We start from the raw sequence: 19,144 nt of genomic DNA, 5'->3' as shown, positions 1-19,144 counted from the left end.
ACTGAGATCAATCAGCAGCCTCAGCAGGCCTCAGGAAGAGGACCTATGATGTCACAGGTAGTGAGATTTAGGCCCTTTGCTGATTGGCCTCAGCAGTTATGGTCGGAGGACATTGTGGGAGGAGCAGGTGATACGGGAGGTATGGGGGGACATTGTAGTAATGGGGACAGGTGAGTATGCTTTTTTTTCACTTCTCACAGATTATTTGAACTTTAAAAATGTTGTCCATTTTGGAACCTTTAACTCTATCTACTGTATATGATGGAATTCTATATGCATATGCTCCAAGGTTATCTAAAGCCAGATTAAAATATTCCATTACAATAATGTTGTGGTCATAACTGACAGATCATTCTTAGTCTTCTGAAAATTGTTGGACTGTTGTTTTTTGAAAATCCATTGATATGTTCCTTTCTGCCATAGGATTACCGCTTAAACATCTTTCTGAGACAGAAGTGGAATGACCCCCGTCTTGCATATAGTGAATATCCAGATGATTCATTAGATTTAGATCCTTCTATGTTGGATTCTATATGGAAGCCAGATTTATTTTTTGCTAATGAAAAAGGTGCCAACTTTCATGAGGTGACGACAGACAACAAACTTCTGAGAATCTTCAAAGATGGAAATGTTCTCTACTCTATTCGGTGAGTTCAAAACTCAAGAAAAAATAAAAAGTTAAAGTAATATATATGAGAAACAGAATACATGAGAGAATTGCATGTATTGTAGTGCATTATATGAAGAATCAGATGATCTAAATGCTTTTGTAATATCCCTATTTATGTCTCAGTATCCCTACTGAGACACAAAAAGAGCAAAAAAAGTTTAGAAAATTAAATACATATTGCAGTTTTTAAAAACATGTTAATAATCAATGATGGTGTAATATGGACACAATATATTACTAAATAAAAAATATTGGTTAAAAAAAATAAGGTGAGGGTCTCACCTCCCCCTACTTTCATCACCAGCCAGATACAACCAACTGCTGCAGGCTAGTTTTATCTACCTCAGAAGATCCATGGTATTTGTCCCTTGGTCAATTGGATTTAAATGAATAGCTGAACTGTGTGACATGGAATCAGAGGTCTTACTAAGAGATCTTAATAAAATCCTACATTTGCAGTTCATTTCCTGCAAAATTGCACAATTGCTATTGTAGAAATCTGTACACAAAAATTATTGCACTGCTTATTAACCTATGATGAAAATGAAACATAACCAAAATTGTAGGGTACACCAAAATATCACCAATATATATCAATAGATAGATAGATAGATAGATAGATAGATAGATAGATAGATCACCAAATATCACCGATGTGAACTACAAGTCACCCTGCAAAAAGCAAGCAGCTCATACAGCCCTGTTAAAGGAAAAGTACAAGTGTTCTAAGTCTTTGAATGCAGCAACACAAAAAAAACTATATACATTGAAATAATTATTTTATATCACACAGCAAATACCATAAGAATCCAAAAATTTGTGAAATTGTTTGTGTTTATTTTATCCCATCACTCTTAAAAAAAAGTGTTTAACATATATATATATATATATATATATATATATATATATATATATATATATACACTCACCGGCCACTTTATTAGGTACACCTGTCCAACTGCTCGTTAACACTTAATTTCTAATCAGCCAATCACATGGCGGCAACTCAGTGCATTTAGGCATGTAGACATGGTCAAGACAATCTCCTGCAGTTCAAACCGAGCATCAGTATGGGGAAGAAAGGTGATTTGAGTGCCTTTGAACGTGGCATGGTTGTTGGTGCCAGAAGGGCTGGTCTGAGTATTTCCGAAACTGCTGATCTACTGGGATTTTCACGCACAACCATCTCTAGGGTTTACAGAGAATGGTCCGAAAAAGAAAAAACATCCAGTGAGCGGCAGTTCTGTGGGCGGAAATGCGTTGTTGATGCCAGAGGTCAGAGGAGAATGGCCAGACTGGTACGAGCTGATAGAAAGGCAACAGTGACTCAAATAGCCACCCGTTACAACCAAGGTAGCCAGAAGAGCATCTCTGAACGCACAGTACGTCGAACTTTGAGGCAGATGGGCTACAGCAGCAGAAGACCACACCGGGTGCCACTCCTTTCAGCTAAGAACAGGAAACTGAGGCTACAATTTGCACAAGCTCATCGAAATTGGACAATTGAAGATTGTAAAAACGTTGCCTGGTCTGATGAGTCTCGATTTCTGCTGCGACATTCGGATGGTAGGGTCAGAATTTGGCGTCAACAACATGAAAGCATGGATCCATCCTGCCTTGTATCAACGGTTCAGGCTGGTGGTGGTGGTGTCATGGTGTGGGGAATACTTTCTTGGCACTCTTTGGGCCCCTTGGTACCAATTGAGCATCGTTGCAACGCCAAAGCCTACCTGAGTATTGTTGCTGACCATGTCCATCCCTTTATGACCACTATGTACCCAACATCTGATGGCTACTTTCAGCAGGATAATGCGCCATGTCATAAGGCTGGAATCATCTCAGACTGGTTTCTTGAACATGACAATGAGTTCACTGTACTCCAATGGCCTCCACAGTCACCAGATCTCAACCCAATAGAGCATCTTTGGGATGTGGTGGAACGGGAGATTCGCATCATGGATGTGCAGCCGACAAATCTGCGGCAACTGTGTGATGCCATCATGTCAATATGGACCAAAATCTCTGAGGAATGCTTCCAGCACCTTGTTGAATCTATGCCACAAAGAATTGAGGCAGTTCTGAAGGCAAAAGGGGGTCCAACCCGTTACTAGCATGGTGTACCTAATAAAGTGGCCGGTGAGTGTATATATATATATATATATATATATATATATATATATATATATATATAGTATATATGTAAGTATATACTGTACATACCAGGTAAAATAGAATTCATTCTGCAAAAAACAAGTCAATGTCAATTGAAAAATAAGAAGTGAAAGCAATAAAAAAGAAAATTACTGCGTCAGTCAATAAGGCTGAAGCCCCACATTGCGGAAAGGAGGCTTGTTTTTTTTTTGTTGTTTTTTTTTGTAGATTGTGAGCCCCATATAGGGATCACAATGTACATTTTTGTCTCTCCTATCAGTATGCCTTAGTAGAATGGGAGGAAATCTACGCAAACACGGGGAGAACATACAAACTCCTTGTAGATGTTGTTCCTGGTGGGATTCGAACGCAGGACTCCAGCGCTGCAAGACTGCAATGGTAACCAGTAAGCCCCCGTTTTGCCCCTGAAAAGCAGCTTGTTTTTGTTGCAGATTTTGTTGCGTTTTTTTCAGCCAAAGCCAGGAGTGGATTAAGCAGAAGGTAGAAGTAGAAGAACTTCTTATATATTTTCCATTACTTTTGTAGCCATTGTTGGCTTTGGCTCAATAGGAGGCAACAAAATCTGCAACAAAACCTTTCCATAACGTAGGGCCTCAGCCTAATGAACCAAACTAAGCTCTGTCACTAAGGGGTTAAACACTGTACACTATTATAATAGATGAGATTGTAAATTCGGTAGAAAATAAACAGAACTGCAACAAGCAAACTATGTTTTTTTCTCTTGTGAATTGTTGCCTGAGATATCAGACTTTGTCAATATGTAAATTAACTCTGTGGAACAAAGAGGGCGTTTCTGTTGCACCAAAGGAGTAAGCAGGTAATGACCTCATTGTCCAATGATATCTAGGCAACAGAGACACTAATTCACAAGAGGTAAGTAGAGTTTGATTCAGGTAATCATAACCTATCTCTATACAGAGCTGAGTTGATATCCTGGATTCTAGTGACAGGTATCACAATGTATTGAATTGTTCCTTATGAAACCGCAATCCTGTCATTTTATACAGTTTACCCTTTAAGAAGCAGTTCAGAAGTCTGAACAAAGTAGTGCTGAAAATAAATCATATTTTAGCAAAGATATCTAGTGCCTGAAGAGTAGATATGAGATTCTATACTGTGTCATACAGGCAGTCACAAGAGATGGTTATAAATAGCATATACATGTACGTGGTATGAATATGTGATCATATTGTACTGTGGACTAATGAGGGTTAGCAAAGGCTTTTACCTTTCAGGATATTTGGTGATGTAAATATATTTCACCTCTAGTTAAAGAAAGCACAATGTCATTAGAAGGACATCATTACAAAAGGGGGCCTTGTATAGGAAATGTCAGGAGTAGCCCATGGCTTTATAGAAGCCGAGCAGTGGCGACGTGCCATTCAATGTGTCCTTTAGTATCACTGGCAAAACAGAAAATCTACTGAATGTTACATAAAAATCAAAACACTGACGGGATTTCGTCTCATCACAAGTGTAAAGCACTGTAGGTTGGAAAATGTATTAGTCGGGAGTCATTACTTCCATTTTGAGTAACCTACCCTAACTGCAATTTGGATAAATTCTGAGAATTTTTCTAATATTGTATTTTAAAAATATAAATAAATAAATTATAAATGATAAAGATGGACAATAACAAGCATGCTATGAAGTGAGGCCAAGGCAGTAGATCAAGATGGTACAATGGCCAGTGGGGAAGAAATCCCCAAAATAAAATGTCCATGAGGTCCAGTGGATATGACTACTAATACAAATAGGGGAGGAACATAACAGCATTGTCTTAAAGAGAACCTTTCACCATCTTCAGCAACTCTAACTCTTTGCATCCTTTAATAGGCACCACTCTGCTGATTCTGCTGCACTAGGAATTTTTTTCCTTTAGCCTCCACCATTCCTTAGTGATCGGTGCTGATAGCTTCGGTGCCCCATATGCTAATTAGGCTCTCAGGTGGGCATTACCATGTTGTTTGGTCAAATCCAAGGCCACCCACCTGACTATAAAGAGACTACTGGGAGCTGAAACAATATGGGCCCTAGAAACAGTAGAGTAGCACTTATTGGAAGAAGTAATGGGTGCTCCGGTGTCTCCTGGCGCGATCCGATCCTTCAGCTCCATTGCTTTCTTGCAGCGGAAGTCCCTGCCACATGTAACCGTTGAGGTCAGTGGTCTCATTGGAGGACACGGGATATCACTACCTGTGACATCCTTGGGTTCCTTCCTTAGGTCGCTGAATGGTTTCGACAGTCACATGACTGCTGAGGCCAATCAGCGGCCTTAGCAGAAGGGACGCAGGATGCCACTACCAGTGACGACTTCTGATGAAAGATGTCAGCTAAGCAGCAGGTGCGGACCACATTGGGAGGACACTGGAGCACCAAGGACAGGAAAGGTTTTGGTTTTTTTTTTCAATTCTCCTGGTCTAATTAAAAATAATATAAAAAATAATTTAGCCTCTTTAACAATAGAGGCATATTCGGAAGCAGTAAAATCACCTCTACAAGGTACTTTGATTAGATTTGATATCTTTGGGACCGGGGGCACATACCTCCAAATCTAATAGTGTGCTGAATTTCATGCACTGTCAGCTGTGCAGTAGAATATAACATGCTATAACTAAGATTTATGTTAGAGGACATAAAACGTCCTCTTCAAATATAAAGATAGACTGTGACTATGGTAACAGTAGACCTACAGCACTTAACAAAGTGGCATAATCCTATGATGAGTTGTGGCAAATGGAAATGGGACAATCTGTATGCACTACATATTAAAGTGTACCTGTCAAATCAGTCTTTGAAGTATAGGACATAGTCTAGAGGAAGCAATAACATACAAAGCTTAAGAAAAAGGATTCCATGTAGTTTTACCATATCATTGTCACATACATGTCAGAGAACACTACATATAATAAATTCATACAAACTGAAATATCAGAAAATAATCTGTTTACTTAATGGACATGAGACTTCAACCTTTAGAAAAAATCTTTTATAAATTCTGCAATATTGGGGATGAGTCTGTATACAATTCTGCAATGCTGCTAATGAGTAGGGATCAATAATCTGGTTCGTTAAGAGATAGGTTAATTTAGAATTTTCCCAAAAATGTTTGGTTTCGCTAAGCCCAACATTTTTGGGGTGTGCCATCCATGAACCACTATTATATTGTATTTAATAAGCAGAGGTCCAGGGAAGGTACATAAACATAACAGTCATACTCTCTTCAGCTCCATTGTGGCATCCGCAGCAGTCATTTGGGGTATGCTAACGTTGTGATATTGACAAAACCCATGTGACTACTAAGACCCAATGACAGGCAGGGTTCCCTTGAGGCCTCTGGCATTATTCAGTAGACCAGAAGGGACCTAAAGGATGGGGACCGAAACATGACACCACTATAGAACCTAGGAGAGGTGAATATGACAGGTTATTATGTTTATTTACCTCTCCTGGAACTCTTCTTATTAAACTCTGGGGTCTGAAGAGCCCCCAGAATATAGTACTAGGAATCACATGGTTCAATCTGAAACTAAAATGCCATGCAAACCTTGTGAATATCTATGACATAAATTTTGCGAGATTCGACACTACACACTATGGGGAAAGCAAACACAATGATAACAAAATTACAAGATTAAACTATATATACAAATACATAGATGTGCCATTTTGGACTCTTTTTAACCAATAGTCACCTGCTATTCTCCTGCTTATTAAATTCTAAGATATAATATAGTCTTAAATGGGCCAGAAAAGGTGTTTATTTCTAAGGAAGTGTATTACATTCTTAATAGATACATAGCAAACTTTTTTGTCCTAAAGAAATATTTGTAGCGCATGTAACCAGATGCTTTAGGTACAGATTAAACAGTGGACGGCAACATGTGGCTTTCCAGATGGCTCTTCTTCAGCTGTCAGGACATGCTGGGAGTTATAGTTACAAAACATCTGGACATAAACCATTGGGGAACAGTACAAATTAGAAGGGAAAAAAATGTTCTTACCTACCTGAACAGATTTATTCTAGAATTAAGGTAGAATGTTTTAATTTGATGTTAGAACTATTTGTCAATAGCCAACTTGTTATATAAAACATGATCCGTAAAAAAGTCATAGTAAGTTTTGTATAAAGACCATGAACAGTGCTGACCACATGGAGTATGTTCCCATGTTTGTTTGGGTTTCCTCCCACACTCCAAAGACATACAGATAAGGAATTTAGACTGTGAGCCCTACTTGGGACAAAGACTCATGGTAATGTCTGTAACGCACTGTGGAATATGTACGTGGCTCATTACAAGTACAAACTATGATAACTAGACTGCAACTGGTACTCCGACCATCACATCATAGGATAGATTCTCCAGAATGTCCATCAAAAAGTGGCAGAAGAAAAAGTGATACATGTCCGACAGCGGTTTAAAAGAACGGACACCTAACAGATCCCATTATAGTCAATGTGGTTCATTAGGCAGCATTGCTGTCCACTGTACTAGCTTACCATGTGTCCATTGTTGTAGTCTGACAGACAAGAACAACTGACACACAAGCGCAGATGTGAACATATCCAGTGGCGGTTCCAGGCTTTGCGGGGCCATGGGCAATTGACTTTGGCGGGGCCCTACTTACCGGGGGACTAGGGAGTATACCCCCAGGATCTTTTGAAAAAATTAGCCCTAAAAATGCATTTTTCAAACACGATTCATATTTTCTGTTATTACATTCTAACATTACAATAAATACAATGCAGTAATACTCACAGGAGACGTCTCTCCCCACATTTCCTGTCTCTTCCCTTCGGACCGCCATGACCACTTCTTTCAGCTCTGACTTGACTCTGTAAAGTTTGAAACACAGACATCTTTGACTCCTCATTTCTCCACGCACCTAACCCCTATATATATATATATATATATATATATATATATATATATATATATATATATATACAGTTAGGGCCAGAAATATTTGGACAGTGACACAAGTTTTGTTATTTTAGCTGTTTACTAAAACATGTTCAGAAATACAATTATATATATAATATGGGCTGAAAGTGCACACTCCCAGCTGCAATAGGAGAGTTTCCACATCCAAATCGGAGAAAGGGTTTAGGAATCATAGCTCTGTAATGCATAGCCTCCTCTTTTTCAAGGGACCAAAAGTAATTGGACAATGGACTCTAAGGGCTGCAATTAACTCTGAAGGCGTCTCCCTCGTAAACCTGTAATCAATGAAGTAGTTAAAAGGTCTGGGGTTGATTCCAGGTGTGTGGTTTTGCATTTGGAAGCTGTTGCTGTGACCAGACAACATGCGGTCAAAGGAACTCTCAATTGAGGTGAAGCAAAACATCCTGAGGCTGAAAAAAAAAAAGAAAAAATCCATCAGAGAGATAGCAGACATGCTTGGAGTAGCAAAATCAACAGTCGGGTACATTCTAAGAAAAAAGGAATTGACTGGTGAGCTTGGGAACTCAAAAAGGCCTGGGCGTCCACGGATGACAACAGTGGTGGATGATCGCCGCATACTTTCTTTGGTCAAGAAGAACCTGTTCACAACATCAACTGAAGTCCAGAACACTCTCAGTGAAGTAGGTGTATCTGTCTCTAAGTCAACAGTAAAGAGAAGACTCCATGAAAGTAAATACAAAGGGTTCACATCTAGATGCAAACCATTCATCAATTCCAAAAATAGACAGGACAGAGTTAAATTTGCTGAAAAACACCTCAAGAAGCCAGCTCAGTTCTGGAAAAGTATTCTATGGACAGATGAGACAAAGATCAACCTGTACCAGAATGATGGGAAGAAAAAAGTTTGGAGAAGAAAGGGAACGGCACATGATCCAAGGCACACCACATCCTCTGTAAAACATGGTGGAGGCAACGTGATGGCCTGGGCATGCATGGCTTTCAATGGCACTGGGTCACTTGTGTTTATTGATGACATAACAGCAGACAAGAGTAGTCGGATGAATTCTGAAGTGTACCGGGATATACTTTCAGCCCAGATTCAGCCAAATGCTGCCAAGTTGATCGGACGGCGCTTCATAGTACAGATGGACAATGACCCCAAGCATACAGCCAAAGCTACCCAGGAGTTCATGAGTGCAAAAAAGTGGAACATTCTGCAATGGCCAAGTCAATCTCCAGATCTTAACCCAATTGAGCATGCATTTCACTTGCTCAAATCCAGACTTAAGGCGGAAAGACCCACAAACAAGCAAGACCTGAAGGCTGCGGCTGTAAAGGCCTGGCAAAGCATTAAGAAGGAGGAAACCCAGCGTTTGGTGATGTCCATGGGTTCCAGACTTAAGGCAGTGATTGCCTCCAAAGGATTCGCAACAAAATATTTTAAAAAAAAATATTTTGTTTGGGTTATGTTTATTTGTCCAATTACTTTTGAGCTCCTAAAATGTGGAGTGTTTGTAAAGAAATGTGTACAATTCCTACATTTTCTATCAGATATTTTTGTTCAACCCTTCAAATTAAACGTTACAATCTGCACTTGAATTCTGTTGTAGAGGTTTCATTTCAAAACCAATGTGGTGGCATGCAGAGCCCAACTCGCGAAAATGGTGTCACTGTCCAAATATTTCTGGCCCTAACTGTATATATATATATATATATATGTATGTATATATCCCACAGCGGCCCCTGCAGCCCATATTATGTCCCACAGTGGCACAATAGACTTTGGGGAATAATAGAGGTTGCAGGGGGGCCGCTGTGGGGCATAATAGCGGTTACAGGGGCCACAGTGGACCCTTCAAACTCTATTATTATACTTGGGGGTCTTTTCAGACACCCGAGTATAATAATCGGAGCCCCAGGGGAGATGAGAGAACATAATAAACACTGTTACTCACCTCTCTGGGATCCGATGTTAAAGAGGACCTTTCATGGGTTTGGGCAAAGGCAGTTCTATATAACGCTGGAAAGCCGACAGTGCGCTGAATTCAGCGGTATATAGAACTGCCTTTGCCCAAACCCATGAAAGGTCCTCTTTAATCCTAGCAGACTTCGGGCCTTTATGGTACTGCTAGCACAGGCTTTGGGCCTATATGGTAATATACCAGACCACGTGACATCTGGGCATTACCATATAGTCCCAAAGCCAGCTAGGATTAACATTGGATCCCGGAGAGGTAAATAACATTGTTTATTATGTTTCCTCACCTCTCCTGGGGCTCCAATTATTATACTCGGGGGTCTGAAAAGACCCCCGAGTATAATAATAGCGGCAGTGGGATCGCGGCCTGGGCCCGGGCCTATTCACTGCTGGCCTCCACGGCCTATAGTACAAGGGGAAGCGGGAGCAGCAGTGATCAGGTCCGGGGAGGTTGGTAAATAGGCCGCTAGCGGCCTATTATAAAACAAAAAAATGTTATTATACTTACCAATCGCGCTGCTGCTGCTGCTCCCGCTGCCTCCGTGATCCTCTTCTCTCGGCAGACGTCAGACGTCTATGTATCAGTGATGACGCCGACGACGCTGATACATAGACGTCTGAACCAGCGCACAGAGAGCGGCAGCATTCCTGTGCTGGTTCAAAGAAAAAAGAAAAAAAAAGTGAAAAAAAAAATTACGGCGCGGTTGCCCAGCTCGCCCGGCCCTAGATCTGCCCCTGAACATATCTATTACTTCATACAGAAAGTACATTCCAACATTATACAAGATAGATGGGTGTGATCAGGGTGCAACGTTGGTGCATGGCTGGTACCACATACCTTGTTCTGTACCTCACTTTATACTTTTATTGAAAGTAGTCTAAGCAGGGCAGAGGGTGGGGAGGACTGGAGAGGGGATACCTTCAAGCCAACATATTTGTCATAACTCATGTGAGTTGTAAAGGAAATCTTTTTCAGTTCCTGACTAGTATAGATTCCATTCTGCCATATAGCATTGCACCTGATTTATTAAGAAGCCAGAGCCTCTACTACTAATTCAAGTGTGCCTCCTACCAGTTTTGGACTGTGTGGCTGTGGAAGGGAGGGGTGCAGATTCCCCCAATGGGTGCATTTTGTTTGCTGAAACTGAAGTGCCCTTGAAGGGCAAGTTCACATGGCAGAAACCTTTTCCGCCGTGTGACTGTACCCACACAGCTCGTCACAACAGGATGCCAATGCAGTGCATCAGCATCCCGTCATGGCATCCCACTCCTGAGTAGGCCCAAATTAATGGGCCTAAGCAGGAGAGAGTCTTGAGCTGCAGCTGACTCAGCCACGGAATTCGCAGGAAGATAATGTCGCTTCATTTTAGCGATTTTATAACTGTTCCTATACATCTATACATGTACATTCAAACAATGACAATACACCATTATGATATTCATTGCAATATTTTGCAGGATGTCAGATACGAGTATGTTTATGATTTATTTCTATTTTGGAAAAAAGGATGTAATTGTTCATTTTGGAGATCTAAATTGATTTTGCATCCTTATATAGCGTCAACATACAGTACTGTATTCCATAGCACTTTACAGATATTGTCAGCGCTCACAGTTCTAACTAGGACCCTTATCAGTTTGGGATGATGCCTGCACGAACATGCTCCTTGCAGATCTTGTCTTTGGCGAGATTTGAACCAAGGACTTGCTACAAAGTATCCATGCTAACCAAAGCCGCCATGCTAGTTTTACATATTGTAGGTTGCAAGCACATTATTGAAAAAGTCAAAGAAATAAGGTGAAACGATCAATTTCCTTGATGTTTCATGTGGGGTTTACTAGAAATGTATAGTTGGTGCTTGTGTTTTACTTCTGCATCTGTCGCTACAGATTTACATTCAGAGTGCAGATTTGCATTGCAGACCAGAAAGCAGACACACACCATGCAGGCAAAGTTATCCAAGGAAGACAGAATCATTTTACTTGTTCTCTGATTATAGTATTAGAAGCCTCTATGTATCAGACACAAGGGTTGGCTTTACATAGCTGCTGTCAAGGATTTGTTATTACAGACTTCAGCATACAAGTCTACTTCTATCATTACTGTTATTTTTCTGTCTTTCCAGGCTGACGCTCACACTCTCCTGTCCTATGGACCTGAAAAATTTCCCCATGGATGTGCAAACTTGTATAATGCAATTGGAAAGCTGTAAGTCAAAAGCGAAATATTTACATAAAGGACCTCTAAAGCTTGGAATACACATTAGATGTATGTCAGCCAAACCTCCTGATTTGGTGGGAATGGCCAGCCATCCGATTTACATGGGGCCATATGATTTGTACACGGACTTAAAAGGCCTGGGTTATGTGAAAGTGTAGATTTCTAATGTCATGCAATCTAGGGTTAAAAAATGTTGTGGCCTAATTAGATTTTTACCTTTTTTTTTTTTTTTTTCATGACTCCCCTTCTTTAGGCTGGGGCCCCATGTGGCATAAATGCTGCAAATTGCTGGCAGTGGAAATGCCACGGAAAAAATCTCAGCATTTTGCAGCGAATCCCCACTTTGCGGTAAAAACCATGCTCCGGACATGTAGCGATTTCCAAAACTGACTGTTGGATGTCACCTGGGGCCTTATCCTTAAAGACAAGGATTCTAATGATTAATTCATGACTATGCTATAGGGATTCCCTTGATAATTTATTAACAAGAAAGCATTAGGCTGACCATACTTTTCCACACCAGATACAACAGGTATGATGTAGCCTTCAGATGCACGAAACACCAAAATAAATGGTGAGCTAAATGAATGTCCAATTTATATCATTCCACACTATACTACTTGTGTAGGATACCATCTGTAATATAAGGTGAATGGGTGACCACACCACACAAATAGCTTAAGCATGAAATGAACGCTCGCTACAGTGAAATAGACAATTGTTTGGCTCTTATTGCATGTGTACATATATAAGATTGAATATAGGAGCAGGCAATATATGGTGACATGGACCAACTTGGTGCATTGAGCGGAAGTCACTCTTACAGTACTTGGCTTACACTGGAAATTCCCAAGTAAGAAACCCTAGTCTGATTTCCTAATAGGAATATGGATTTCTTAATTTTAATTCTAGATTAAGTTGTCTTTGTTAGACAATCCCTTAAATATTTTTGTATATTGTACAGTACCATGTAAAAGTTTTAAGCAGGTGTGAAAAAAATGCTGCAAAGTAAAAATGCTTTGAAAAATAGAAGTGAAAATAGTTTATTTTAGTGAAGTAACAAAATTAACTGTGCGCAAAATCTAAGTCATATCAACATTTAGTGTGACCACCCTTTGGTGGAAGAGTCCTGGAAGTGATGATATGGCCCCACAGAGCACTGAACTCAACATCATCCAGTCTGTCTGAGATCACATGAAGAGACAGAACGATTTGCACAAGCCTACATTCTCCAAGATGTTTGGTACAACCTCCCTGCTGAGTTCCTTCAAAAACAATTGCGCAAGTGTATCTAGAAGAACTGATGAAAGGCAAAGGATGGTCACACCAAATATTGGCCTAAGTTAGATTTCTCTTTTGTTCATCAATTGACAAAAATAAATGTTTAGCACTAATATTTTTGATAGTATTCTTACCTTACAGCATTTTTTTTCTAAAAACATTTTGTTCAGTATTCGCTCTCTAAAGATAGATAGATGTTAGATAGATAGATAGATAGATAGATAGATAGATAGATAGATAGATAGATAGATAGATAGATGCTTTGAACTTCATAACAGAATATAAAGGTTACCATTCACATAAGAGAAAAGTTAGTCAAATCTGCCAATTTTGACAGGACCAGCCAACTACTTGTATGGGGGTCTCTCAAGTCTCCACCAACAAATGATGCCAGGGGAAGGAAATATTGGGTCTGCTACAGTCCATACCCATCATTTTGTTCTCAGGGAAGAAACGAAAAGTCACTGTCAGAGGTTGCAACCAGTGACTAAATTCCATATAAATGTTTACAACACATTCGTATGTATTGGCCTATGTGGGGTCAGGAAGCCATACAAGCTATAGAAGATGTATCCATTGCAGTCTCAGGTACTGTAGTATCATCACACAAAGATAAAGTTTTATTGGTAAAAGACAACAACAAAACCAGATTCTGCATTTACATAAAACTATACAAGGGCAGATACAATCTGTGAACAATCCCACTGCAGCCCTATAGAATAAAACGTCATCTTTATTATTACTTTTGGTAAATACAATGGAAACCTGTATAATTAAGTTTTAATCTTAGATGAACACATTTGCTTTGGCGGAACAGATTTTGACATAGCAGTTGTTTCTTGTCAGATTAATATCTTTGAGTTTGGGATGTTTCTTCTGGCAACTGTTGACATGCTTCACATGATAATCGGTATTACCCACAGCTGTTTTTCAATTGAATACACACCATACTATTGAGTATCAAAGTATTTTATGTGGAGTCAAGGATGTAATTCTAAGACAGTGTTCAGGGAACCAGAAAAGATGTGCTAGGCTCTATAATGGAGACCTTTATAGACTACTAGGAATTTCCATAATTGTTATTACAGCAAACAATATTTATTAATATTTAGAAATAAGTGAGTCTTTGTTTTTCTGCACAGATTATTAATGTATGTTGTGGCGTGCCAGAGCCATCATATGACGTCTTTATCTTTAGGTTATTCTTATGTCTTCCAGTTGGTTACACAATGAATGATCTTATTTTTGAATGGCAAGAAAACGCACCTGTACAGATAGCAGATGGTCTGACTCTTCCACAGTTTGTCCTCAAAGAGGAAAAAGATTTACGATATTGTACCAAGCACTATAATACAGGTAATTCTCTTGGATAGCTTTCCAGATCTTATTAGAGCCTGTTTTACCACTCTACTATTGTCTGTAAGGATTGTGAGCGTCTCATTGTGGTCTAATACAGTAGAGAGAATCAAACTCAAATCTTATCTATGGTAATGGAAAGGATTATTCCTTTGCATAAAACTGCAGAATTTATTTTATATAGATAAGACTTTCTGATTCCAGTCAGCGGCTCCTTGGTAACAGGCTACGAATTACATTTTTACAGTAAATGTTTTAAAAAACAACAGTTTTTAGTCTGCTGGTATTGTCGGTTGTTTCACATGGCTGACCTTGGTCCAGAAAACTTGGTCCATGTATCAGCCACATTTACCAACCTTACGACGGGGTCCCATGGATTGGAAATGCCACAATTTGCCTGCGGCGGAAGAATTGATGACAAAGGCAGAATCATTACAAAGTACAGGCTTCTAAACTACCAATGGCAAAAAGATTGAAACACATACATTTAAGGAAATGAACCTCAGCCTTCGCAGCCTTCAGGTAGGCCAAGGCTAGAGAAGGTGGGGTGGCCAGAGGTAACAGCTGAAGGACACTCTGAAGACCTACCTTAAAGAGAACCTTTCATGTCCTCAGGCACATTCAGTTTTATATAACACGGGAGAAGAGATATCAGTGCATTTACCAATACCTCTTAACTGTCATAAGGGCGTTCCTGACAGTCTAGCTGGGATAGCCCCTCCTGACTGTCTTTAGTACTGTAGTATCAGAGGGGGCATTCCTTACTACCCAGCCATGACACTGAGCGGTTAGGAGTGCCCCCCACAGTACTCGTCACTCCCTTCTTTTACATTTTTAGCAACATTTACATTTCCCTTTCCTTGTTTATTTTGGCCCAAACCACCATGAAGGAAGAAAACCTACAGAAACAGAAACTCCCAAATAAAACCTCCTGCACCCACTCTCCCAAAATCTGTGGCTTGAGAATTGCACTTCTCATGTATTTTATAATGTACAAAATACAGCAAATGAGTGCTTGAGGGGTGAAAGTAGATGAAACCCTACACTCAACCTAATCCGAAAATGACTCCCACCCTTATAAGGGTGGTCTTAGAACAACCATAAATTCAGGTCTAAATGAACTTCCCTGCTTCCTTTCCTGATGCATTTTTCAACATCTAAAGATGTGGGACTATTCAGGGGATTTGTGAAGACAACAGTATATATGGGAAAGCTGTCAGTATTCATACCAGTAAAATAACCAAAACAGCACCTAATTCCACTTAGAGTGTTCAGCTTACTTGCAGAGCAACAGTAGAATGATAGAGTCCTACTGTGAAAAGAGCTCAACCCCACAGTAGAGGGGAAGCCCTCTACTGTGGGGTTGAAGCCCTCTGCCTTACCAGTGGTGAAGCCGTACCCACCATATATATGAACGTGGTGCTTCACTGGCCTGGTTTATGAAGATGTACTGCTGCATCATACAGACGCTAGCGACGCCCAGTGGAAAATCCTTGGGGTGTGCCCCTTATGATGTCAAATTAATGCTCTTCTCCATCCCCATCACCATCACTCCAAAAGGTACCCATAGTGTGATCATATTGGGGGTAAAAAAGAGAAAATCTATTCACATGGAAGGTTGGCAGGTTATTAGGCAGTGACGCACAATACCAGATGATAGAATTTATTGTTCGTATCCATTGGCAATTGATCAAGACCAAAGACTGTCACCACTAAGATACTTAGAGCAAATATTTAAAACTTTGCAAAATATTAAATTATTTTTATTTCCAAAAATATTTAACTTTTAATTCTCTACAAATTTAGATATGGTTAGGATCTTGGGAAGACCCCTTTAAATATATGAATTATTATTAGAATGCTAACATTATTTCATATGCCTCTTTATGTCTTTCATCTGTGAATTTATTGATTTCATATCTAATTGTGCAATAAAAATTCAGAAATTAAACAAAACTGCTTTGTTCTGGATGATACAAGTATAAATACTGAGTGGCTTTGAACTTTACAGAGAATTATTTTTTTAATATTGCCAATTTTAGATGTATTTACATTTGTTTTCTCTTCCATTTTTTTTTCTCTTCCAGGAAAGTTTACATGTATTGAAGTTCGCTTCCACCTGGAGAGGCAGATGGGATATTACCTGATTCAGATGTACATTCCCAGTCTTTTGATTGTCATTTTATCTTGGGTCTCCTTTTGGATTAATATGGATGCAGCTCCAGCCAGAGTTGCCTTGGGTATAACAACTGTGCTGACAATGACAACACAGAGTTCTGGTTCCAGAGCTTCCCTGCCTAAGGTAAGCACATTACAAACATGTTATATCACTACCAGAAATATGCTATCTTAATTTACTGCAATGAATAACAAACAATACAGCAACACAGACGAAAAAGAAAAATCACAACGTCACGCTCACTATTATCAATTAGAGATGAGCAAACACTAAAATGTTCGAGGTTCGAAATCCGATTCGAACAGCCGCACACTGTTCAACTGTTCGAACGGGTTTCGAACCCCATTATAGTCTATGGGGGGAAATGCTCGTTTCAGGGGTAGGCAGCATTCGATCAAATTCTACTTACCAAGTCCATGAGTCAGGGTCGGGCTGGATTCCTCTCCCTGCGCAGCGTCCCCGCGTCCTCTTCCGTTCTTGAATTCACTCTGCTAGGCATTGGGCCTAGGCAGAGCCGACTGCGCATGTGCGGGCATGCGCAGTCGGCTCTGCCCAGGCCCGATGCCTAAGCAGAGTGAATTCAGAGCCGGAAGAGGACGCGGGATCATAAGATAATGCTAGTCATTTCTTGAGATACATATCTGGACATGTCCCATGAAGAGAAGAGGTAAAGAAGAACACATCTGTAATGCAAAGGCTGTACAATTTGACTAATACTTTTGTAGCTTCTCTGACCTCTGGTTTATAGATGAGGGTCATGAACAAGAAACCCCCTTTAGAAATTTTAATAAGGTATGTGAAATGGATTTCCTAATTCAGACAATTTATTATATAATGCATCATTACATTAGTGTGAAGAGAGAGATTAATTAAAAATCCCTGAAATGTAACTTTTACAAATGAGTACATCTTGCAGTTGTCTAGAACATGACAGAGCTGATGATGCTAAATGAGAGCTATGTATTAATGGAAAACAAGAACAAGAGAATTCTGTTAATGATGATGAAAAACATATTAAAGAAAATGCTGATATGGTGACAATCTAGGTAGGACAAAGAGGAGAAGCTATTACTAATGGAAAGCAAATTCCCATAGGAGAAAATTACAGGTACATAAGTACTAAAAACATAGTAAATAAATAAACATCAAACAATTGCAATAATAAATGTCATCATTATTATCTAATTACCAAAAAGCGTATGGATTATAAGATAGAGAAGAAATTAAAAATAAGTGGAGTCCCAATGGCTGGGATAGCTTTACATAGGCATAGTTAATATATAAAGGAGCTAAGCATATGAAGCAGCATATATGTATACATACAGTATAAAATGGGGACCCCCAGAACGGAATACTGAATGCATTAAAAAACGGTGAGCAATGAAACCACACAGATCCCATAGACTATAAAGGGGTCTGTATATTTTCTGTGCGGTGTCCACACGAATTATGCAGAGTCAAAAGTGTTGCTTGAAGGACTTTTCTCTTCGTATGATTTGTGCGGACACCATCAGCATGTGTGTGAATGTTGATATTGACTTGTCCTTGATATTGACTTGTCCTTGTACAGTATGCACCTGGGTACGTTCTAGAGCTCTGCTTGTGGTCCCAACTACATAGGTTGATGAATAAAGCCATTATTGTGTGGTTACCTACAACTACTACTAAGGCATGGTTGTTTCAAATAAGTATTATAAATTGTACATAGAAAAAATATATATCCTTGTACCGTGTTAGTCAGTGGATATGAAATGAAAGAAATTATCTGACAGAAGTCCTCAGTAGTTGATACCTTTTTTAATGGCTAACTCAAAAAGTTTTTTGATGACATATCGAGCTTTCGGGACTACTATAAAGGTCCCTTCATCAGGATAGTATAACACAATGTCTGAAGGTAGGCATATATATACAGAGAAATGGAGTGTTAGATGCAAAATAGATGGAAAACAGAACATAAACAGTTTTTAAAAAAACACATATATATCAGTTCGCAGGAAAGTTCTCTGGGTTTATGGCTTCTTTGATCAGTGACGTGGTGTCTAGTGGTTATAAAAGGCCATAAAACCCTGGGCCCTGTTTAAACCTTGTTGGAGAGTGCAAAGGGTCGTCATAAGTTTAAATTCCCATAAGAGGCGATCTTTTCTGTCTCTGAAATTCCCCCTTAGTACCAGGATCTTCATATCCTGGGTCATATTATGATTTTGATTACAGAAGTGTTTTGGCACCGGGAGGTCCATTCTTTGCTCTCTAATCGTATGTCTGTGTGAGTTCATCCTCATCCTAAGTGACTGTCCTGTCTCACCTACATACAGAAATTTCCCCAAGGTGGGACTATTAAAGGATTATCTTATCTTATCTTATACAGGCCCTCAGGACACTT

At 39.5% G+C, this 19,144-nt stretch overlaps 1 protein-coding gene across 2 annotated transcripts in view; it reads left to right on the top strand.

Moving 5' to 3' along the window:
• The window catches only part of GLRA3 (glycine receptor alpha 3), a 169,678-nt gene that overhangs the window by 122,994 nt on the left and 27,540 nt on the right, over positions 1-19,144 (top strand). For both annotated transcript variants that reach the window (XM_075258387.1, XM_075258378.1), the window contains exons 4-7: positions 424-647; positions 11,854-11,936; positions 14,448-14,585; positions 16,673-16,887. In XM_075258387.1, the coding sequence (XP_075114488.1) occupies positions 424-647; positions 11,854-11,936; positions 14,448-14,585; positions 16,673-16,887 (660 nt within the window). The remainder of the gene's footprint in view (positions 1-423; positions 648-11,853; positions 11,937-14,447; positions 14,586-16,672; positions 16,888-19,144) is intronic.

The sequence above is a fragment of the Leptodactylus fuscus genome, chromosome 1 (assembly GCF_031893055.1).
Source record: "Leptodactylus fuscus isolate aLepFus1 chromosome 1, aLepFus1.hap2, whole genome shotgun sequence".
NCBI classification, from domain to species: Eukaryota; Metazoa; Chordata; class Amphibia; order Anura; family Leptodactylidae; genus Leptodactylus; species Leptodactylus fuscus.
The sequence above is the reverse complement of the archived record's forward strand: the minus strand, read 5'-3'. Positions and strand labels throughout refer to the sequence as shown.